Here is a 25471-nt window from a genome sequence, read left to right as displayed (position 1 = left end):
TTGATGGAGTAATGAATGCCTTATCTACAGATGATCAAAGATGTGAACTTTTGCGGAAAAAGCTGATTTTGAAAAAGAAACAGTACTACCATATGATAATGTTAGAATAACTGGGTTAAGGAAAGGCAATTTTTTATATTATGATAGATCTGCTCTCTTTGCTGAGATTATTAGCAAATATAAAATTAATCCAGAGATTACTTTGCTTTATAACAGCTGTATGAATATTGTCCAAATGTGTCTCCCGTAAACAGAAAATTAAGGCATATAAAAGTATATATCTTAAGACTGTCCTTTGGTTACAAAGTGAGTGCAGGCAATTCACACTGACAGATTGAAATTTTAACAGGTAAAAAAAATCATTCTGTAGCAGCCATACTTACTTACCTTTGCCTGAAAAAAGGAAAAGGAAAAATGCATCATTAACAATCATCTAATAACTTTACTGTGCCCAAACTTTTCTTCCAAAAAGTATAAAACACATAAATGTAAAAATCTACAAAGATAGTAGGGTCAGTGGAGCACAGGCTGTGGGTTTTATTCCCACGTTAGGGAGATGGCTTGCTGACACTATGGTGTAACACAAGGTGGCGCTGCACTCCTGAATGTATATTCCTTCAGATGAAATGTTAAACCAAGACCCCATCTGTAAAGGATCCCTGGGCACCTATCAAAAAGAACAGGTGTTTTTATTGATATATACATTCCATATTATTTACATATTTACATTATTTACAAAGCTTTACAAATCTCCCTACATTATAAGTTCAATTTATGAACCTATAAGCATTTCCCCTCACTCTTTTATCCATAATCAAAACATTAATCTCTTCAGAATCTTTGTCAAAATCCATTTCCATTGTATTTGATTTCATTCAGTCTCTCATTCCATATAGTCCACAGAACATAAAATATTACTCTGTCCATTTTTTTCACTTCTTCCTGTTTATGTGTTCCATAATAACCAAATTCTATTATATCCATATTTATTTTCTCTCAAATTTTAACATACTTTTCACCTTACTATGTTTACATATTTCTTTCCACAAATTATTAACTCTTTCACATGCTCAGTAGTCTCAAATTCTCCAAATTTGTTACATATTTTATCTTGCTTTTTTTGTATGGCATATTTGCCTTCACAGGCAATTTTCTAATAGACAACCTCCATAAAAAATCATTACATTCTTTAATCTTTTTATAGTTATTATATCTCATCATTCTGCCTTGTTTCTTATCTATTTCTAAATATTTCCATGGATCAATGCAATAAAACACTTTCATAATATTTTCTCATATATATACTCTTTTTCATTTTCCATAACACAATTTTGTCTTAGCATTCTTTCATTCCTTCATTCACAATACCTCTACTTCTTTTCTTAACTCTCATTCCTTCCACAGTTATTTATATTTATACCATAGTATCATTTCTATCAAGTGTTTAATTTTCCTTCATAATCCCTTTTAATACCTTATATAAAATTAAAAATGCAGCATGTACTATTATATTTATTAAAACCAAGCCTTCTTGCTCTTCTTTCATGTCTAGAATCCGTGTCTTGACTAGATTCAGTCAAGAGACCCATGTAAAAGAAAATATAATCACCTTTAATTCCTTTTCATGCTTAATAGGAATCATATAGATATTAGCAACATAAGCATTTTTCCCATTATCACGATGTTACATAAATGTGCTTTTTCTATATGAAAATGTATATGACTTCCAAAAATTAACCATATCTTTTATTTCTTTGAATATATTATCCAGTTGTTGTTGCCTCTATTCATTCCTCCCCAGTATTATTCTTAAAATATCTATATATTTTCATTGAACTCAGTACTGCCATCATTCCTTTAAAACCAAATCCTTTCTTTTTCCCTTTATTTATACTTAACCCATTTTTTTTTAATTTATACTTAATTTTTCGTTTACTTCTTCCATCCATACTTTATTTTTAACAATCAGTATAATATCAACCACATAATTATACATTTCTGGCAATTGTACTTCCTTCATCATTTTGTTTCCACCAATACTTGACATTTTATTAATTCCCTTCACTATTACATTCATCGTTAATGAGAAAATTACACTACTAGATGGGCAGATCTTTTTTATTCCACGTTTTATTTTTATTTCTTCCCCATGCCAGCCATTTAAATTTAGTTTCACATAGTTCCCTTCATAAACATATTTAATGACTTGAAATATTTTCTGCTTACATTATATGCCTGCAAAATTCCCAATTGGAAAGGCTCACCCAGACTCTGCTACACTTTGCTGTGAGGGAAAGGTTGGTTTGCTTTTTATTTGTTGTATTTTGTATTAGTTTATTGCCTTTTTATATTTTGGGTGCTGTGGTTTGTTTTCTTTACCTTGTGTTTTGCTTGTGTTCTGCTTTTAATTGCATATTAAAACTTCAAAAGTCCACACAGCTCTGTCTCTAGTGAGTCAGGCAGAAATTAGAACTAATCAATTAAGGACTCATACATAAGACAGAAGAGGTCACTTAAGGTTAATCATTTGTGAACTGAGGGGGTGGAGCTAGGAACTAAACCTTCTATTTAAGGGGTAAAATAAAACATTTCAGAGCTTTATTGGAAAGGCTCACCCCGACTCTGCTACACTTTGCTGTGAGAGAAAGGTTGGTTTGCTTTGTATTTGTTGTATTTTGTATTAGTTTATTGCCTTTTTATATTTTGAGTGCTGTGATTTGTTTTCTTTACCTTGTGTTTTGCTTGTGTTCCGCATTTAACTGCATATTAAAACTTCAAAAGACCCCACAGCTCTGTCTCTTGTGAATCAGGCAGAAATTAGAACTGATCAATTAAGGACTCATACAGCGTTGTCGCCTCACAGTAAGACGCTGTCCGGTTCGATTCTCAGCTAGAGCGTCTTCTGCGTGGAGACATGCGTGAATGGGCATACCTTCGTTGAAGGTTGTGCATCAGGGCTGGTAACTCGGCACGTAAAAGTCCACTACCAATCATTAGCGGATGGGAGTTCCGCTGTGGCGACCCCTAACTGGGAAAAGCCAAAAGACACAACAACAACAACAACATAAGACAGAAGATGTCACTTAAGGTTAATCATTTGTGAACTGAGGGGGTGGAGCTAGGAACTAAACCTTCTATTTAAGGGGTAAAATAAAACATTTCAGAACTTTATTGGAAAGGCTCGCCCAGACTCTGTTACACTTTGCTGTGAGGGAAAGGTTGGTTTGCTTTTTATTTATAGTATTTTGTATTAGCTTATTGCCTTTTTATATTTTGAGTGCTGTGATTTGTTTTCTTTTCCTTGTGTTTTGCTTGTGTTCTGCTTTTAACTGCATATTAAAACTTCAAAAGACTACACAGCTCTGTCTCTCGTGAGTCAGGCAGAAATTTTTCCCACCTCCACCCTGTCACTGTCGTGTTCTTAAATACCACTGTCTTTCTAGTTGCCTGCCTCTTATGTTAATTTGACCATATATCTCATTTCATCTCTGCTTTCACTGGCTTGTGTGAGTAAACACAAAAATTATCATTTTGTGAATTCACTCCCCCTCAACTATTTAAATTTATTGGCCATTCTACCGTATTCCATAGTACTGGAATACAAAAGTGATCACCCCCTTTCAATCCATCTTGCTGTTTTAAAAATAGTGACTCTCCACTAAAACTTAACTTTTTAGACAGGTAAAACTAAAGTTACCTATTTTCACATCTAGCTTCTCTAGTGCATAGTGCAGTGTTTAGGGTAAACCATTTTTTTTCATCTTACCTTTAAGCATCCCTATGCCTAGCACTTGCTCTAATACCTGCTGGAAAGCACTAGGAAGCCTTAAACTGATACAAGCACTCAAATCTCCTTATTAATAAGGAGAAAATAATTATAGGCACTAAACAGCCTATAATTGCAAAGTACCTTGCTAAGGTAAGGGAAAACAGCTCCCGTACTTAAAAAAAAAAGCACCATACCAGGCATGTCCAAGGGTCAGCTTCCGTTGATTTCTCCTGAACACCTGGTGAATCTGGGCATACTGGGCCAATACAGCAATTGCCTCATGTACACAGACAACCCTCTCCTCCTACCACCCAACACTACAACATGTGAGAGATGTACTTACATAGCCAAACTGGAAGCAAAGCTCTCTCCACCCAAGATTGTGCTAGACAGTCAAGAGGAGAAGGTTAACACCAGCACTACACCTCAAGCAACACATAGCCCTTCTAAATTCACACCACCAACACCCACACATAGCAACACTAAATCCACATATGCAGAGGCCCTTAACTTTAGCCTATCCAAGCAACAAGGAACTCCGAAGCTGAAATGCAAACAAACACCAATCACAACCAAAGTGTCACATAGCTCACAACACCAGTGTGCCACTCAGCAACAGCCCCTAAGGCAAGACAACATTCCTAACACTTTAGTCAAAGGTGACTCTATAGTCAGGCACACTGATGTCCCACTCACCAGACTGAACAAAGAGAAAATTACAGTGAGCTGCCTGTCGGGTGCCAGGATCTGCCACATAATTCATGCACTCAAGTCACTCCACAACAAGTTCAAATATGACTCTGTCATTGTCCATGTTGGAGTGAATGACTTGAGACATACCTCCCTGGACTGCATGAAAAGAGACATGGAATAGCTCTCGGATAATGTGGCCCAGGCAAGTATGACCCTAGCCCTGAGTAGCATCCTGCCTTCACCCAGAATGATACTACGGACATAAAAGGACAAAATGATTGACTTCAACAATTGGCTAAGCTTGTCTGCCTGGGACGACATGATCGACAGACCACGATGCTTTGCCAGAGATGGTCTGCACCTGTTGTCCTTGGGATTCAGGTTACTGGCAAAGGCTCTTGCCACCCCTGTAGTGCCTTTTATAGGCAAAGTTCAAAGGACAAAACCACCACCATAACAGGTACAAGCATGCAAAATCTGAAGGTAATGCTCTTGAGGCACTCCTAAAAATAGAGAACATCAATATCTGTGCAGTAACTGAGACCTGGTTCAAGGCACCAGAGAGCACCCCTGAAATACCAGGCTACAACTCTTAACACACTTTTCGGCCACCAAATCAGGATAGAAACACTAAAGGTGGAGGGGTGTCCATATTAACCAAGGATATTCACACCACCAGGTTAGTTGCCCAACACAATGCTTCTGAAATACTTCAGGTGCAACTAACACTAGGTAAGACTGCAATCCAAATTGTAGCTTGCTACAAATCCCCCGCCATGCCCCAAGATTCTCACTACACCTTTCCAAACATACTGGAAAATATTAATATACAACCAAACAACCTAATACTGGCTGATCTCAACTACCCTGCCATTAACTGAGAAAACTACTCGTGTACCAACACCTTTGCCCAACGGTTCTTGGAATTCATAAATTCCAATGCCCTGGATCAACTAATCCAGTCCCACCAGGGGCTCCAATATCCTAGACCTGGTCATTACCAACATGGGAAATTGATGCTCCACACCTATGGTCACCCCTTCGTTGGTTAGGTCAGACCATAAGCTAATCACCCTTAGCATCCACATCCCACCCCCATCCCCCAGTAAGGAAACCTCCATAAAAAACTTCTCCAAAGCCAACTTCATGCTACTCAAGTCAGAAGTTACAAACTTCATGACACCCATGCAGATGGGAACTGAAAGTTTGACTGCTGAGTCCTACACTAAGGCAATGTACGAGCACATCCACTCATGCATGAATCGTGCCATCCCAAATAGAACCAAGATGCTCTCCTCCAAAAAAGCCAATCTGGGGGTCCCCTGCCATAAACAAACTTTACAACAAAAGGAAGAAACTGTTGCAGAAAAGAGGAAAATCCCAGGATGCAAAAAACTCCCTTACCAGCCAAGTAAGAAGCTAAGATCCCTCATAAAATCCTCCAAAGGTAGTTACGAAAATAAAATTGCCAAAGATTCCAAAGACAACCACAAGACATTCTATAACTATGTCAAGAATCTAAATGGCAATTCTCAGATCTGCTCTGAGCTTCAACAGAATGGCATTAAATATACTGATCCCAAGGATATTGCCAATATCCTGGCAGATCGATTCAGTGCCAACTTCACCCCCCTCTCACCCCCTAAATAGCCCATCTCAATATCAGAAAACTGCCAAATTCTGGTAATAACGGCCAAACAGGTAAAAAACGCACTCTCCAAAGTTAAGAATACAGCACCCATGGGATCAGATGACATCCTGGGCTGTGTACTACATGAACTACAAAATGAACTGGCACCTCATCTAAGTGTCATGTTTAATCATACCCTCACCACAGGCTTCATTGCTCACTGAGTGGCTCTTTTAGAAAGGCTACATATAAAGACATCCTAATGCCTCCACACCACACACTCCAGAGACACCTCAGTCTCATTACCACAATCAACAGAACATGCTGGGGAGGACAGGTTTATAACCCAGAGACTGCCCATGCTCTGGAATAGACTTCCCATACATGTCAAACAGAGCACATCACTGGCCCTCTTCAAGACAAATCTTGATGAGTGGATGGGAAATAGAAAGTTTACCCCGGGAATCACTCCAGTGGCTCTACTTGATAGAGGCACTGGGAACTAATGTCAGGTGGCACAATGCCAGGGCACTTCTATGGGCTAGGCTTGTAAAGGCTCCAGGCCCATTAGATTAGTACACACCTATGAACCTATGAACCTATAATTTGCAATCATCTGAAAATTTAGTCAGTCAGGGACCACTGACATTGCCTTGACTTCAGAGAAGTAAATGTTAAAAAGAAGCAATCCAAGAACTGATCCACGAAGGACTCCACTTGTGATTGGCCTCTTTGTAGAGGTGGATTCCCCAATTCTAACTTCCTGGGTCCTGTCTGTGAGCCAGCTGGCTATCCACTTGGTGATACAGAAGTTTGTACCTAACCTCCTGAGTTTGTCAACAATGCCCAAGTGGGGTATTGTGTCAAATGCCTTGGCTAGGTCAAGGTAGGCAGTGTGAACCATTTTGCCATCATCCATTGTTTTGGTTACCTTCTCAAAAAAGTCCACCAGGTTGAGTAGGCATGATCTACCCCTGACAAAAACAAATTGGGTTGGGTCTAGTATCTGGAGGTTGACTATATCGCTATTGATCATCTCCATGATAATTCCTTCCATGGCTTTATATATAAGACTAGTGATGCTTATGGGTCTGTTGTTTAAAAGGTATGCAGATTACCCACTTTTGTGCAGAGGAATGACTGTTGATGTTCTCCATTCATAGGCATGAAGCCTGTTTGGAGACTACAGTTATATAGCAATTCCAGAGGCCCTGACAGGTCATGTTTCATGCTATTTAGAAGGGATCCTGGGATATTGTCTGGGCTCATTGATGCAGTGTTCTTGGTCTTAAAGAGAGCATTAAGGACCTGTTCCCAAGTGACAGTAGGGGGAGTTATATTTGATGATCTTTCCTGAGAGAAGGTTGAGGGTGAGAGAGGGGTAAAGTTGGAGCTGACTTTATCAGACAGGAGGTTTGCTATATCTTCTGTCTCAGTACAGGTGTCTCCTTTAACAATGAGCTCTGCACACAATTGTGTATGGCCTTTGAGGTTGCGGACATAGCTAAATAATGCATTGTAGCTGTCCTTGGCCTGGGAGGCCAAATTTACCTGTAATTTGTTTTGGTAGACTTTATTTGTCCTCTGAGTTGTTTGTTTAATTTCGTGAGAGTGCTTTTATCCTGCTGGGTGCACCTCTTAATTTTTTGCCATGATTTACTTTCTTACCTGTTATAAAAACCTCAGAACAGACATACCATTACTTGTAAGGAAGCAGACTTTAAGTTTTGGGTTCTTGACCAGGTTACACCTTATGAAAGAGGAGGTGAATGGGAGACTAAGCTGCGATGCATCAAACTTATTTGGCAGCTACAGTTAAACGCCTGCGTAACCCCTGGATTAAATATCCATCTCTGCTTAATCTCTGCCCTTAAATTAAGAGCACTGAAATACCAGTTCCTTACCCAAAGGTTTCTTTCTGTGTTTCCTGATTTTTTTTTAAATTACTTCATGAATAAGTTTATAAAAAGGCAACAGAAAGTTTTATCATATTTTTGTCTATTTTCACATACATTTTTGTGGTTTCATTCTGGCCTGCATTTTAACATTGATATGACTTTTAGAACATTTAATACAATTCTGTTCATGGAATGCAATGTTCTTACAGTTTTTACTGAGCATTTTCACATGCTGTTTGTATGGCAGTATTTTATCACTGCAGTGTTTCTTTACATATTTTATTGTGGGATTGAGCTACTTAAATATTTTATTGTTCACTCAACTATGTTTGTTTCTTGCAGTATTAAAATCTTGTCAATTGAACATGTGCTTATTCTGATAAAGTTTCCAGTGGAGAGACAAAAGTGCTATATTTACTTTTTAAAGTTTAAAGTTTTTACTTTTTAAAGTTTAATAAACTATTGAAAGAAACGTAATTTTGTTCTGTGTGTGGCTGGCTGCCTGGGCATTTTGGTTTTGGTTTTAAATACATTTTTTTTTTTTGCGTGGGCTACAACAGTTTGTGTTGATTGTTAGTGTAACTCTTCAGCATGACTTAGAAAGAATTTTAAAGGAATGGGAGTTGTTTTAGGAGCACATGACAATATGGGCAACAGACTAAAACAGTCCTGGCCAGAGTGAAAGAAGCAGTCTGGACATAAAATGCATCTTATACCAGTACTGGAGAAGTTTGTTAACAGGTTTATTTCTATTTATGCTATGCTATTTATGCTGGGCTTAATGGACATTCATAACCTACTACAGTGAGATGGAGTCCTACACATCATTCATCTCATCATGGGTCATATTCAAGAAGTGATAAGATGTTAGTGTATGAACAGCAAGATCACTTAGTGGATACTCTAACAAAGTGTGTACTTGGCCTTTCAGATCAAGTACACCTTCTAATGACAAGTCAGTTAAACACGGTTGGGCATGAAAAGACAGGGAGAACTAACCTATTTATTCTAAAGGTAAGATGCTCCAGGGAATGTTATTCAAGGCTTTAGCAGAATGAGAAAATCAGGAGTTTCTTCATCTGAAGAATACATTAGGGAACATTGCAGACTCAAGATCCTACTAACTATTACTATTACAAAGGTATACAAGGCTAATGTGAAGAATAGCTACACAATATGAAGAGTTTTATGGAGCTAATCTGGGCTGCTTGATGGGATGCATATCGGAAAAAAATTAATTTGTCTGTAGGACAATGTGTTGATATTAAAACTAAGTTACTGCAGAAAGAAGCATTATTCATTTTAAAATTTAATACTTTAGAGCCATTGGGCCTTAATAATGAGTGTAATTGGAAATATATGACACTGTAATTATTTGCTAATTATTTAATTGGGTTATATTTAGTATTTAAATTAATTTAGTCTTTAATAAATTTCTTCTGTCTTTAGTTCGTGGTCGGTTGTTGTTACATTTCTCTTTTCAGTGTTTTTTTAGTTTTTTTAATGCTAAGAATAGGCCTGGTGAACCTTAAGGGGGTTACATGAAGAGCTGTGAGAAGTGGATCTAGGGGTTGTACTACAAACCTCAGGAGCCACTGATCACCAACATAATGCAAGGGTCTGGCTAGATAAGTTTCTAGAATACAAAGATCCTTTTGGGAAAAAGGCCTTTAGGCTGAAAAGTTTTGAAACTATCCCATCTAATCAAAGGTTCTTTCTTCCTAAGCTGTGAAAGCAATTGGTGGACAGAACTATTTGCAAGCTTATGGTACTAGTAGCAGTTAATTTGGTCACATCAATAAATATAATGACAATGAGTTTTAAGAACTGTATTAAAATTTGACAGCTTGGTCTAGCAACATCATCTAGGATGTAACAATGTCTAATAAAATATAGTATATATAGAAAACAAAAAGTTAATTAATAATAAAATGAAGGGCACAGTTATTAATTACATTACATCATAGTTTTCCAATTAATTTTATTTTCAAGCCATTAGGAACCAAAGTCTAAAAAATTGAAACCAACAGAGCTTATTTCTTCTCCAATATGTATTCAGCATTCACAGTATTATATCCTGTCATCTTGGCTTGATATAATACAAAAACTTAAAAAATCAAGTATGCTGTTATGAAACTACAAACACTGCTGAGTTATTAGACCCTTACTATTGTTTCCACAAATATCTCTATCATATTCTTGCAATCTGGTTTTAAAATTTCTGTTAAGTTTCTCATATATAAACCAAGCTGCAGGAACACTTCAAAGCATAAACAATACACTTACTGTCATAAATAAAAGAACCAAAAGTATCAGTTCTCTTACCCCTAATACTTCCTATTTTAGGAATAATGTACTTACAAGCACAGCATTTAGAACAGGAGATAGTATTCAAAATTCCTCCCTGAATATGGCAAGGCAGCTAGCATGGAGGCACCTGTCTAACACAGAATTACCTACACCTGACCAGTTTTCTGCTTTTATGCTTTTCTTTCCATTTGAAGAAGTGAACTCAAATTCTGTGTTTCTTGCCTAATGACAAAAGTCCAGGACAGGATGATATACTTAAACAGATATATCAAGCTGGGGGTAGGGTGTGGGTTGGGTGGATGCATTTATTTTCCACTTTGTGAAACTCGACAATCAAGTTATTTCTACAGATGAAATCTCAAGACTGTTGGAGTTGCAGCAATATTAAAACATGAGAAGGATACAACTTTGGCTGGTTAATACCACCCTGTTTCCATTTTAAAACACGACTACACAATGTCTCCAGAACAATGTGCTAGATTTCAGTTTTTAAATTTGGCCAGCCAAATGTCTTATCAAGGTGTAAGGCTAATAAACTTTATTCAAAATGGAAGGGGGTCTGTATACACCTCTAGAAGAGACTGCAGGCTCTGAAATTGTTTGTCCTAGCCCTGATATTCTACACCTCTTGGTACTTGCTGTCAACTCCACTTAAGGAAATTTTCCCAAGCGTAAGATTAGTGGAAAACCTAGGCTCTCATGGAACTTTCTGATAATTCTGAATGATGACAGAGGCCTAATTCTAGCCAGCTTTGGTCTTTACAGTAGGACTCTGTGGCTTAGATCCTCTATGGGCTTCTTTCTCAAGATTCTACTTTCATCTAGAATAAACTTTATGCTGTCCCAAATGGATGGGATCTCAAAAGGGCAGTAATGTTGGAAGCACTGTTCCTGGAGAGTTTGTCAAATTAGTCTGGTGGAGGTTTGAAATAATCAAGACAAACGAAATTGGGTTGAGAATTTGCTATGTATCATATTCTCAAGGGAATGTGGGTTAAATACTTTGCAGACCAGGAAAAAAATATTAATTATCCTAACTTTAAATATCATAATCAATTAATTATGGGACGTTTCTTAATAGAATAGAACATACTTTATACTAACCCTGGCCTGAAGGAAAGTGACAGGAAGTTCATGATGTCCATTTAAAGGAAAAAAGTAGGCAATATCCCCAAAAAGGATAGGCTTTTATAGATACAGTGGTGGGGGTCTCCCAAAAGGGATAATTTCAAGATTATATAAAATCCTGATAGGGAATAGGTTTCAAATGACTAGAAAGCATAGAATAATGTGGGAGAGGGGCTACATAATACAGATTACTTCCAAGGCTAGAAGCAGACCAGTTTTGCTTTCCATGTGTGCTACCATATCAGATTTTGACGCTTTGGGTGGCAGTGCCTGTTTAAATACTTTTATTCACTTGCTATTTCATCTCATATATTATGTGGGACACAAACAAAGTGCTGAAGGTTTAGGCAGGGCTTAATGGGGGGCAGACAGCATATTCTCTGAGGGCATACTGAGCTCATGGGACTAAATATGAGATCCAAATATCTGTAATAGGTTATGGTTTGGTCAGATTGCCTTAACATAGACTTTATCATCAGATTCAACCCCCACTTGTTCTTTAATTGTCCAACACATGAATCTCCTAAGGCTGAGTATAATTATATGGAAGAAAAGTGATAACATGGTTTTGGAAAGAAAATCAATGGAAAAGTGAATTTTGGAAAATAATGAAAGAGGTGCAGGATTTAGAATTACATACAGAACACTGCAGATAAAGGGACACAAATTTTGCTAAATGGTCAGTATGGACATGTATGTTTCAAAATGAGCAATGACTTTTTTTTCTGTTCTCTCTTGTAAGTATATATGTTTGGATAATATTTTTTGGCTCTATATTAGAACATCGAAAGTTTAATGGTTCGAACTACTACAGGTCGACCTTTAATGATCGAACCATTAAAATTTTGAATGTTCAGAAAAAAAAAAACAGAAAATCTAATGGGTATAGGCAGGGTGGCAAGCCCCCCTGCACCCCCTGCTATTTAAATATACCAACTCTGAGAACGCACTACATTGAAGTAAACGTAAATCTCCCCTTATGGAGATTTCCGTTTACCCATTCGACATTCTGCACTTTTGTTATTCTTGTGTCGACATTGTTGGCTTTCAAGAATACAATAGGTAACTATATTTTTTCATGCTTGTTTTTGGATGCTTAGACTTGGACACAACTTTTAATGTTTTTTTTCTTTCTTAGGGTTCTATCTTATTTGTGAGTTTAATGGTTTTGTTAATAACATGTTTACCATTGTCTGTGTGAACCAAATTATGATGTACTTCAAGGTTTTAATAAAGATTTTGTGGAAAAAAGTAGACATAGTTTCCAAGTGAATAGTTGCTTGCTTCTTACACATAGTAGATGGAAATTACAAGCTTTTTCTTAGTACAAAACAAGATGTTAGGAAGAATTCCTGCTTTACAAGAGTATCAACAAAAACATTCTGGTTTGATTTGATCCCTCATATACTGATTTTAGTGATGAAGGCTTTTGTCAGATCTTAAGGCTTGATAAGTAACAAGAAGCAAGTGGTAAGAAAATGAGCTCTTACCTTGGACAGATAACAGAATAATCATATTCACTGGCACAGTTAACAGCACTAGGAATCCGACAACGATAAATGGAACCTCATACCCTCCAAGTGCATATAGAAAGCCTCCAAGAGGAGGACCAAGTAGAAATCCCAGCCCTGAGAACAATTCCAGTACTCCCTGAAAATAAACAAAGGAAATGGCTATTTGTCTTTAAAATCTGATTGCAGGTGGTGATTGTTTCAGAAATATAAGCATATGTACTTTAATAGCAAATATATCCAAGTTTTTGGCAATGTATACATTACATGGCACTGATATCATTTAACAGAAGACAAATCCACTAAAAGTAGAATTATTATATAGTAATTCTACAATTGTGCACAATGAAAGCAGAGAAAGCAAATTATTTAGAACTGTTAAGAAATAATAAACACTAGCAACCCGACACATGGCCAGGTTAAAGCTTTTGTTATTCGGTAAGTGAATTCACAACACTGAGTTGCTTCAACAGACCATTTAAAAGCTCTAGCAAACAATCGTTTATATATAAAAATAAATAAAACATAATAACCAATCAAAAACAAAAAAAAATCAATTTAAAATTGACAATGCATAATAAATGAGCTTAGTTTAATTAGTCCACCCATCACATTATAATACACATTTTATCCTATCAGAATCAGTTAAAAACTGCAATATCCAATCAGAAAATGGCAGCATCGCTATCATGATTGGTTATAGCTCCTATAATTATGCATTGTTTAACCCTATCTAAAACTGCAGAGAGGCTCAGACATCCAATCACAAAACAACAAAGTCATACCAATATTCAAATCGACACAGATAAGCTCCATAGCATAAACAATATGTTATATTACTTAACTAAACCTTTACTTTTCCCTGAGCAAATGTGCATTATTATGTAAGAAAACTTCTGTCTGTACTATGAGTGTTCACTGATGGTGTATAAATAAAAGACCTCCTCTTATTGCTACATTATCTCTTTGCAATATGATATACTTATTCCTATATCTGTATAAATTAAGAATCAGCTCTAAAAAACATTGTAAAACTTATCTACTTATTTCGTTATTCTAGTTAGATTGATCTTTATTTTGTTCTAAACAATATCCTACAAGGAAGCATAAACAGCTCGCATAATACTCTATGCTTCTGTGATAATAGCCCTGAGATAGTGAATAACCAGTATAAACAGTAAAATATCTCTAAGAACCAATGAGAGGCTACTTCAAACATTCATTAGATGACTTCACTACCATCTGCTGTTGATGGAATCTACCATTTATATTTCCCATGTGCTTAAACACATATAAAGTGGCATGAATATGGTTCAGATGAGTCTGCTTTGAAGCTACAAGCCAAAATAGAATACACTCAAGGAGCCTATCTAATATTAATATCAATATAAATAAAATATTTTTCATTTCTGTTTAAAATTATCCTACAAGCTAGCATAAATAGCTTGCAAGCATAATACTCTACACCATTATTTTACTGGCCTTAAGGTGATAGACTGCCAATAAAAGCAGTAGAAGCAAATGAAGAACTAATGAAAAGTCACTTCATTACTTTATTGGATGGCTTCATTATCATCTACTATTGTTGGAAACTAATAGTTATGTATACCATATACTTAAATCTATTCCCAGTATAGTAGAGAGTTTTAAACAATTTTAAAAGAAAAAGCAGATCCTTAGCTCGCTCCAGATCTACTACATTATGCTCTAATTCATTTGGAGCAAACAGAGAGAAATGGCCAATAGGAGGCCTTTTCTCCATAAAATTGGCCAATTATGTGGACATCAAATAAGCTCAAAGTGTTGTAACCATTTTAGTGAACAAAGTCACTCTGCCTCTTACAAACAAAACTAGAGCCACTTTTAATGGCAGGAACAAAACCTTCCTTTCATGGATTTTAATGCTACCTCTCATTAATCAGCCATTGTATATTTTAAAAGAAGATTATGATGAAAGCTAATCTTAATATGAAACTGTTTAATCACCAAAAAATAATCATTTATTAAAAATGTTATTTTCAACTGTTATTAATTAGTTGTTGCCTCACAGCAAGAGGTTCTCCCATTCGATTCTCGGCTTGGGTTGGGAGTGCCTTCTGTGTGGAGTCTGCATGTTCTCCAAACAGTCGAGTGGGCATTCGAAAGACATGCTTTGAATGGGCATGCCTTAGTTGAAGGTTGGGTGTTGGGCTGGCAACTCAACACCATAAAAAACAACTGCCAATCATTAGCGGACCGGAGTTTCGCTGTGGCAACCCCTAACTGGGAAAAGCCGAAAGACAAACAACAACAACAACATTAATTATATACCAAAATACAATCAAATATCTAAAATACATCAGTGTCAACAGTACACCTGTCAAGCATGTACGAAGTATATATGAGGTTCTAAGAAGGACAGCGGCAGAAATATATAAATATATATATATATATATATATATATATATATATATATATATATATAAATATTGATATAAATAGTAGATAGGCTACTTGAGTGTATTTTGTTTTGGCTTGTAGCTTCAAAGCAGACTCGTCTGACCCATATTCATGCTGCTTTATATGTGTTTAAGCACATGGAGAATATAAATGCTAGATTCTATCAATAGCAGATTATAGCAAAGCCATCTAATGAATGTTTGAAGTAGCCTCTCATTGGCTCTTAGATTTTACTACTTTTATTGGTTGTTCACTATCTCAGGACCATTACCAAAGAAGCATAGAGTATTATGCGAGCTGTTTATGCTCACTTGTATGATATTTTTTAAAACAAAAATAAAGATCAATTTACCTAGAAATAAATAGATACATTTTGTAACCTGTTTTTTAGAGCTGATTCTTAATGTATATAGATATAGGAATAAGTATATGATATTGCAAAGAGAGAATGTAACAATAAGAACAGGTCTTTTATTTATATACCATCAGTGAACACTCATAGAATATATAGAAGTTTTCTTACATAATAATGTATATTGCCCAGGGAAAAGTAAAGGTTTAGTTAATTAATATAACATATTTCTTTTTTGATGCCATGGAACTTATTTGTGTCGATCTGAATATTGGTATGAGTTTGTTGTTTTGTGATTGGATGTCCAAGCCTTTCTCCAGTTTTAGATAGGGTTAAAACAATGCATTATTATAGGAGATAATTTTCTGATTGGATATTACAGTTTTAACTGATTCTGATAGGATAAACTGTATATTATAATGTGATAGGTGGACTAATTAAACTAAACTCATTTATTATGCATAGTCAATTTTAAATTGATATTTTTTGTTTTTTTATTAGATATTATGTTTTATTTACTTTTATATATAAAAGGTTGTTTGCTAGACCTTTTAAATGGTCTGTTGAAGCAACTCAGTGTTGTGAACTCACTTACCGAATAACAAAAGTTTTAGCCTGGCCGTGTGTCAGGTCGCTAGTGTTTATTATTTCTTAACAATGATAGTATTTTCATTTTGTTCAACTAACAAGCCATTTATCTAAGCTGTTGGTGTAATTCTTTGGTTTTCAAAATTATTTAGTACCCTAATTCTTGTGTTCTTCTTTAGGTTATGAATTTTTTTTTTCTGCTCTTCTACCATCAGACAACTACCTGCATTCTCTTTTTGGGAATTTTGTGGATTACCAACACAAAAACCAATGCCGATACCTTTTTAACAGTTTGTTTTTCTTTTGATAGCCCCACATCAGTTCTCACCACTCTTTTCTGTGTATAAATAAGCAGCTGCTTGTTGTTGTCTCCAAACATGAAACTTTTACAGCAAAGTACAGTTCTGTAAGATATATGTCATAGCATTAGATCATTCAGGAGGAATAAATTCTATCAGTCAAATTCTACATGAGTTTATTCACCTGTAAATGTTTTGTTTTTCAGCTAAAGTTTTCATAATCTGCATTTCTATTCTTATGAAACCATCTCTGATCTTGCACCAAAACAGTGTGAGACATTTGCTGGTATTGCAGTTACCCTGATATATTTAGCATTACAAGGAGCTTTTTTCTGTTCTTTGAGTCTTTTCTACCACTCACAGGGAGTCTGCTGTTGAAGATTTTTTTCATTTGTAAAATAATACAACTAACACACCAGTTTAATCAGTAACTGTATGATATTCTAATTAAAAGAGCTGAAATCCTTCTGTATACTACTCCCTTAAGGGGATTATGAGAGGGACACTTTACTGTTGCACTGACCCCCTGTTCTAAGATCTGTTGTAATAGGACCTATTTTATAGAACTGCACAGTATCTGCTTCATGGAAAGGCACTGTAACATGTAAATCATAACATTTCATTAGATTCCCTTGGTCTCCATTGCCTACTCCATTGCCTAACTGTGTGACTCTGAGAAAGTCACTTAACCAGACACCACTCCCAGGCTGAATGTAAAGAAAGTCCACGGAGATCAGCATTCTACCCCAGAAAACAAATACAAATAAAATAAAATAAATAACATTATTAAACAGTATTTAGATACCCTTGGCAGGAAGGCACTTAAAGGATCCCTTGTTGCATAGCCATGTCAAAAACCTATCCTGCCTCTGAATGCTTTCATCTGTTTGGCAAATATGTAGATCATAATCAGTGTATTACAGGTTCCAAAATATCTTATGCTGAAACATTCCTGAAGTACGCTACTGATATTGACGCTACCTTGGTAGATAATGGGCTAGTCGTTTAGACAGAGCCTGTCGACAGGCAAACCTTCTTTCTCTTTCTTGAATGAGAAAGAAAGCTGGTAAGTTATTTTCTGAACTCTGGTTCTTCTGGTGTAATATCTGAGTTGCCTGTAGACATCCAGCATATGCAGCTATTCCCCTTCATTCTGGTAATTTGAGTAAAAGACTAGCAGTTGCATAGACTTACTCAGAGACACTGATCAAACATTGGCATAAAAGCTGGATTTGTCTTACGTGACTGTTTCATGAAGAATGAGGAAGCAAAAGGTTTTGAAGTGAATGTTAAGTTTTGAGCAAACAGAGTCATTGCTGCGAAACCCCACATTTGCTCAATGCCCTAAAACAGTTCTGGATCCAGTTTTCATTCATGGGTTAAAGTTTCTTTCCCACTTATAAGGGCTGATTGTACAGACTTGGAAAAGGATGCTCTGCAAGTGGAAGGTCATGCTGAAGGCTAATTTCCAAATCCAGAATATACCTTTAAACAGATAGAAGGATTTTGTTTCTCTTTGTTTCTTTAAGTATTACATTATTTTAATGCTGTCTGTATTGGTTTGAAGGTATCCTAGATGATAATTCTCATGAAAAGCTGGTAGTCAAGGTCATGTTAAGTTACTTTTGTCTCCTTCATATTAACATAAATTACTTTTATTTTTGAAACATTGCTGAAATTGGCTCTCCATGCATAAATATGATTAGAGTCAGTTGTCAGATAATGAATTCTCATTGGCAGATGCAAGGGCATTTTTACAAATAAGTTTGTCACCTGTTCAGCATGGGAACCTTCTCTCCAAATGGTAGTGGAAATTAATAATTTTGCCCAGTGGCTTATCAAAGTACTCCCACAGATTTCTAAAATACCATTGCATATCTGTCATACATAGCTTTACATGAGGAACAGGTTGGGAGGGTGGCCTAATGGTTAATGTGTTTGCCTTGCAAACACAAGGTGCAGGGTTTGAGTCTCATAAGGAATTATTGGCTAGGCTTAAAATGGCTCGCAAGGGCAGTTAGCTTAGTATGAACCTATGAAAATGCAAAAGGAAGTATCCCTGCTCTTTCACAAACATTCTTGCTGTAATTGGTTATTGTTGGGAGAATTCTGCTAGAAATGTTTGAATATATACTTATTGTGAGTAAAAACAAACTTATAAGTACTGAATTTAAGGCTGCAACTACAACAGATACAGATGCTGACACAGTTGTGATGGCTTGTTTGTAGCTCAATGTTACTCTTAGAGACTGGAAGATAGTAACTCTTTTGTAGTTTAGTGTCACCCCTTGAGAGTAGAAGCGGGTAAATGTTTGATTTATTAACTATAGCAACAATTCCCTTGACTATGCAACTACAAAGCACTTCTTTAGGTAAGAGAAATTTGTTTTGATTTCTTGTGCAAACTCTGAAGTTAAACATTTGTTTAAACAATATGGTGGCTGCATGCAGCTTAAAAAGTAGATCTGAAAAGCTTAAATGAAACTGAGCAGTCTGAATCCTGAGCTACATTGTATGAGATGGCTTTATTGGAATGGGACAATAGTCACCATCCATCTCTAGACTTGACATATAAAAGTGTCTTCTCCTTCCCTGGATCTATAGACAGTCTGGGGTAAAATCCTTGATTCTGTTGATTGGGGATTGTCTACTTTACTGCTTTGTTAATCAATAACCTATCCCTATCTTTTAGCTATGCTTGTCAAGGTGTCTGGAATAACTTGCATTTCTGATTTCTGAGCGAATACTATTGCATAGCCCTGCTGCATTGTTTGTGTGACCCATCTGCCTATGGTTATGTCTTGCCATGCTTCAACATAACTATGAAATTTGCCTCCTAGAGGCATTGAGAAGGGGAATAAATGAAGTTTAATTCATTTGGAAGCTCTCTTGTTATATCTCTTCTTTCCTGTTGAATTTTAGTTGTAATTTCCTATAAAAAAGGTTCTATTTATTTTTATAACTCTCATGAAACTGAGAAATGGCTATTATTTACATTTCAAAAAATGAAAACCTGGTTTTCCTTTCTTTTCTTTATCTACAATAATGTCATCAGCAAACTGTCTAAATAATAAATATTGTACTAGTGATGCATTCAATAGCCTAAATCTAATGTCTTCATTACAAGACTGTGGTTAGGCATGAAAGTCTTCTCTGAATTCCATGTGACATAACTGCCCCTGATGAGCATAAGGCACTTTCAGCATAATAAGCACATTGTAGTGTTATCACTCTATGTCCAATTTAGCCCTACTATGTAAAGGGGGGAGTATTGTTTTTTCTTAATTCAGTAATCTTAAGTGCATTCAGGGTATCTTCACTGTGCCAAACTATGGCCCTGTATAGGTATTACTGCCTAACTTAAGGTTTGTGTGCTATATTCCGAACATTTACTGAGATTCTAAACTGTAACATACCTTAAAAATCAAACTAAAGGGCTACCTTTTCAACTTTTGGCATTGCCCCTACTTAACTGGATTACCCAATCTCCTGATCCTTACTTATATCTCTTTTTTTTCACTAGACACCATCTATTTAAACCTCCACACTAACTTTTAACTTCCAAATCTATAACTATAGTCACTTTTTTCTCGCCTCTGTACCAATTATATATCATTTAACCATTCCTCTCAAACATATCAACTTCTACTCTATTCTATGCAGGCACTGGAGTTTCTTTTTTGTACATTTACTAAATCAGAACCACACTGTTTTTCACCTGTTATATTCTTAAACATTTACTGTATTAAGATATTTCTTTTAAATTGTAAATTTTCTCCTGTTATGCTTTCAACATTTAATGTATTTTCCTGTTTTTATCAATGTATGTAAATATTTATTACCGTTCAAGCTTTTCTCCCAAGGACCTTTCTAATAAGGGGTTTGGCATGGTCTAGTCCGACTATCCCAGTAACCAAATGAAAATAAAATACATAAAAATAAATAATAAATGTAACATATAATTCTGTAGGTCAATATTATGTGTTCCCTTTGTAGTGGTACTGCCATTATGCATGCCAGGTTTATAACATCACATTATGGTTAATATCTCAGAGGTACAAAGCATCACCATAATAATAATTGTCTCTATAGGTACAGCATTACTAATGCCCACATGTCCCACAGCACATTTATACACACAAATCAGGGACTGCTACTTGTCTTACTGCTGCTCTGTCAGCAAATCATTGCACAGGACCAACTGTAGTACAGGTAATCCCTTGGCATTTCTGTTTGTATTTTTCTATAGCATCTGCTATGACTGTGCCAATAGCTACTTTCTGGTCTCCAGACTCCCAGCAGTCCTAGCCATCCCTTGCATCTAATCTACTAGGATACAGATCTAACTCCCCATTTGGTACAGTCAGGGGCAGGCAGCATGCCACCCCTGCCTCCTGTGGTGGTGCCTTACTGGATGGGAGAACCATTGTTCCCCTCCAATGGCATGGACAGGGGCAGTAGTATGTGAAATGCAGGCAGTTGCTGAAGTTGGTAGTGGAATTGATGGCTAATGGCTGGAAGCCTACATTGGCTGTCTAGAAAGGAGATTCTTGTGACTATCAGAGTTGCATTGCTGTCTGTTCCTGCTGTCACCACATCATGTGGGGCCCAGTGAGGAGGATAGTCAGGGTGCTATCTGACCTCTTCTTGGGTATCTTGCAAGTAGTGCAATATAGAAGGCCATACCCTCCCTAACCCTCATCCTGATGTTCCTCTTCCTTGTGTTTAATTACCCTCCCTGTTTGTTGTCTAATCCTCCCCATTACCAATGTTTTCCCTTATATGTTAGTCAAAAATTCCACTGTATTCCCAGCCCTTCAACATGCCAGCACCTCCCTTGTGGGTCTTTGTTTCTGTTTTGTTTGTGTGTGTAGCCCTGCATGTGAACCTCACCCTCTTACCATAACTTTTCTTACATGCTCCCCAACTTCCCTTTTCCAAAACAACAAATGGCACCAGTCCCCTAAAAGAAATCTATTCTTCATCCCTCTCCTAACTCCCAATCTTACCTCCCCTGTTTCCATTGTGTATGTTTCTCTGTTTGCTGTTTCCTTTTTCTTACTGTCTTATAAACTCACTTCTGAAATTTTTATGTTGAAAACACAGATTTAAACATGTCAGTAGGTCATGTAATGTGGCTTACTTGTTTTATGGTATTGTCACAATGTAGTGCATATGCAGATGTGTTGTGTGTGCATTATCTGTGCTCATCAATTTTCCTCATCTCTTACAGCTGCAGCTGCCAGATTTCCTTTTCACCATGGGTCCTGTTATTTTCATGTTTTTTTTTTTTTTTTTATTACTGTAGCAGCATATTGGGTTACGAATTTCCACCTGGTTAACTGATAATTAACCTCTGCTCACATTGTGGTATAAACCTTATCTGGGTAGACATACACCGATTGTTCTTTAGGCATGTTTCAGAATCCCAGGGCATGTCGTTCCCATTTGCAAAACCTTTACTTCGTAAACTATAAGTGTACAGTATATGATGATTTTTTTTCTAACTTAGATGTCTAATTCTTTAAACCTTTATGTTATATTTTTATATTTCAGATATATATCTAAAAGTAAACAAAAATCATTCCTTTGACATTTAACATTGTTCCCACAGATTGCCACACCATCAGATCCATTTCACTATTTTAGCATTGCTGTTATGACAACTCATATATTCAGACTTGATATTTTAAAAGCTGATAACTTGTTGTTCTCACATTCATTACCTAATGATTCAGGTGGCTGTAAGACATGTAAAGAGAAATAAGCAGCATCAACTCACTTTCTTAACCTCATTACTAAACTTATCTTACATACCACACTTACGGTTTTTTTGTTTTTGTGTTAAAAATATAAAATAAAAAATGTCTTCTTTATCTAGTCCTGTCTTCCTGTCAAAAATCAACCATATATATATATATACAATGAATTATGTTGAATAAAAATATAACTATAAAAGTATCTAACCTTTTACTGAAACTAAAATTGAAATTTAAGGCTGCTTAAGGCTGCTAAAAAAAGCCAAGGCCAAAGGTACCGACCAAAAAAAAAATATATATAACATAAAGGAAAAAATGTGTATGTGTACAAATGAATGAACATAATTAACCAGTAAATTCTACTAAAAACACAATGTGGTATATGTAAAAATACGATTTATATATATAGGGCGAAAAGGCATTTAAAAAGCCATTGCCGTTCTTTCTTAATTCTAGGAGGGTAGACTGAGCCCCCCCCCTTATACCCACTTTTATTTCTTACATAACAAAATTCATCCTTGTAAAGCACTTCATGAGATGAATTGGCTATAGCTAAAACAGAGTTTAACATTAAAAAAAAAACATACAGTAAATAAAATTGGACATGAACCCAACAGATGTCCATTCATTTCTAATTTACTTCCAAAATATGCCTCGCAGAAGTCTTGTCATCAAATGAACAACCACTTTGTTGACTCTTTATGCTCTGTTTATATAGCCAAGAACTGTGAAATTCCATTCCTCCAGACTCTTAGACTTAAGACTAAACATAAAAACATTTCTGTACAATCTAAAAACCTACCTAACTTCCACTTGGACCTGATCTTGTACCTGAATTTCATCTCCAACCATTCTATCTCCAACCTCTATCCATCCTAGCTTCTCCCTCTAGTCCTGAACCCCCCTTAACCACTGTACTAGCTACATTCTTAACCTTATATTTCACTCTTGACATATGTTGTTGAAGTATTTATTTGCAGCCTTCATTACTTATATTTTCTATTTATGTATATATGCATTTTAATTGTTTTGTATATGCATTCAAGAATGACCATATACGGTTGATTTTTTTGTTACCGCTGTTGTATAACTGTGAAGATTTTCTATCTCAGGCCTCGCTGAAGGTTGTCTTTTAGCTCAGTCAGATTATTCCCAGTCAGTAAATACATAGATAAATGAACTATATGGGTTCTGAGCTTTAGTGATTGGCCTGTAGGATAATAAACTCTTAAGGATTTAAAATGACTGCAAATTGTGAACCTGAAGAGAATGCACAGACCTAGTCACTAAAAGTGATGCTGTACCATATGAAAAATAAACCAGAGGGAATTAACAATATATTTTAAGATTATCAGACGAATTATGCCTTTATGGCATCAGGTAGCACTTTTTTATTATTTTTTACACATGCTCTATTTTTGTTTGCAGACGATATAGAATTCACTCTGTCTACAGCCTAGATCAAAGTTGAACAATACAAGGTCCATTTATGTCTCTTGGGATTTATAAAAGAACATTTAGATACGTGACTTTGATAAAATACTAGTGGGGATGAGAAAACAAACTGTGCACACTAGGAACATAGATTTAATTTCTCTTAACAGAGTCCCTGTCATTTCAGTGATAAATGTGTTCACCCATTGACTACTAGGTGAAGGGGTTGTGAAATCAGAGGAAACCAGAGGAGTAACTTTAGTTTACATGTCAGGTAGGAGGACATCTCCCCTCAGAACCATAAAAAGATGACAAGTACTGGTACTTTTCTGCAGGCTCACGTTCACAGTAGTGCAACATATTATATTCATATATATATATATATATATATATATATATATATATATATATATATATATATATGCATCTGTATATCTATATATATCTATATCTATCTATTTACAAAGACATGCATCTGGAGCATTTCTCCCCGGGCCTCCGCTGAAAACTGGCTTTGTTCCAAGTCAGACTTTCCTGGTTAACAAATGTTAAATAAATAAATATATATATATATATATATATATATATATATATATATATATATATAGCTATATCTATCTCTATATATCTACATATATCTATCTATATATATATATATATATATATATATATATATATATATATATATATATATATAGGTCTATGTCACATAATTGAACCACACTTCAGCAAAACCAAAAAGAGTGAAAGTTCAAGTAAGCGAATGCTCAAATCAGTGAAAAATACCAGAGGGAAAGGAAGCACTTGGCCACCTTACAAATGACACACACACTGCAGTATGTCAAACCCACCCAGGTGAGGGGCTGTAACCCCCCACACACCCCCAATGTGAGGGGGCTGTGCCCCTCATACTCCCTAACTATATATACCAACTCCAAGATCACACTACGGTGGGGAAAAGGGCAGTTTCCTAAAACTGGCCAACTGCTTCCTTTCCCTCTGGAATTTTTCACTGATGTGACATTTGCTTTATTGAGTGTTCACTACTTTTGTCTCTACGAAAAGATTTTTGGTAAAGTCTGTTTCAGTTATGTGAACAGAGCCATATATACAGTGGATATAAACAGTTTACACACCCGTATTAAAATGCCAGGTTTTTGTGATATAAAAAAATGAGACCACAACAAATCATTTCAAAACTTATCTCACCTTTAATGTGATCTATAACCTGTACAATTCAATTGAAAAACAAACAAATCTGTTAAGGGATAAAATATTTAAAAAAAAAATAAAATCATATAATAAGCTGGTTGCTTCAGTGTGCATACCCTTAAACTAATACTTTTCTGAAGTACCTTTTGATTTAATTACAGCATTCAGTCTGGTTGGGCACACACCTGCCATCAATTAAAGAGACTCTGATAAACCCTAAATAAAGTGCAGCTGTTCTAGTAGGATTTTCCTGACATTTACTCAGTTGCCTGCTACAGAAAAAGCCATGGTTCGCAGAAAGCTTACAAAGCATCAAAGGGATTTCTTTGTTGAAAAGTATCAGTCAGAAGAAGGGTACAAAAAAATTTCCACAGCATTGGATATACCATGGAACACAGTGAAGACAGTCATCAAAAAGTGGAGAAAATATGGGACAACAGTGATGTTGC

The 25471-nt window shown here is 35.9% G+C and overlaps 1 protein-coding gene across 1 annotated transcript in view; it reads right to left on the bottom strand.

Annotated features, from left to right (window-relative positions):
• Positions 1-12841: 12841 nt before the first annotated feature.
• Positions 12842-25471, bottom strand: part of LOC122797733 (MFS-type transporter SLC18B1-like) — a 235195-nt gene continuing 222565 nt past the window's right edge. The window contains exon 4 of the mRNA XM_044066259.1: positions 12842-13078. Within this exon, the coding sequence (XP_043922194.1) occupies positions 12842-13078 (237 nt within the window). The remainder of the gene's footprint in view (positions 13079-25471) is intronic.

Source organism: Protopterus annectens, chromosome 3.part1 (assembly GCF_019279795.1).
Source record: "Protopterus annectens isolate FY-2018-M chromosome 3.part1, PAN1.0, whole genome shotgun sequence".
Taxonomy (NCBI): Eukaryota; Metazoa; Chordata; order Ceratodontiformes; family Protopteridae; genus Protopterus; species Protopterus annectens.
The sequence above is the reverse complement of the archived record's forward strand: the minus strand, read 5'-3'. Positions and strand labels throughout refer to the sequence as shown.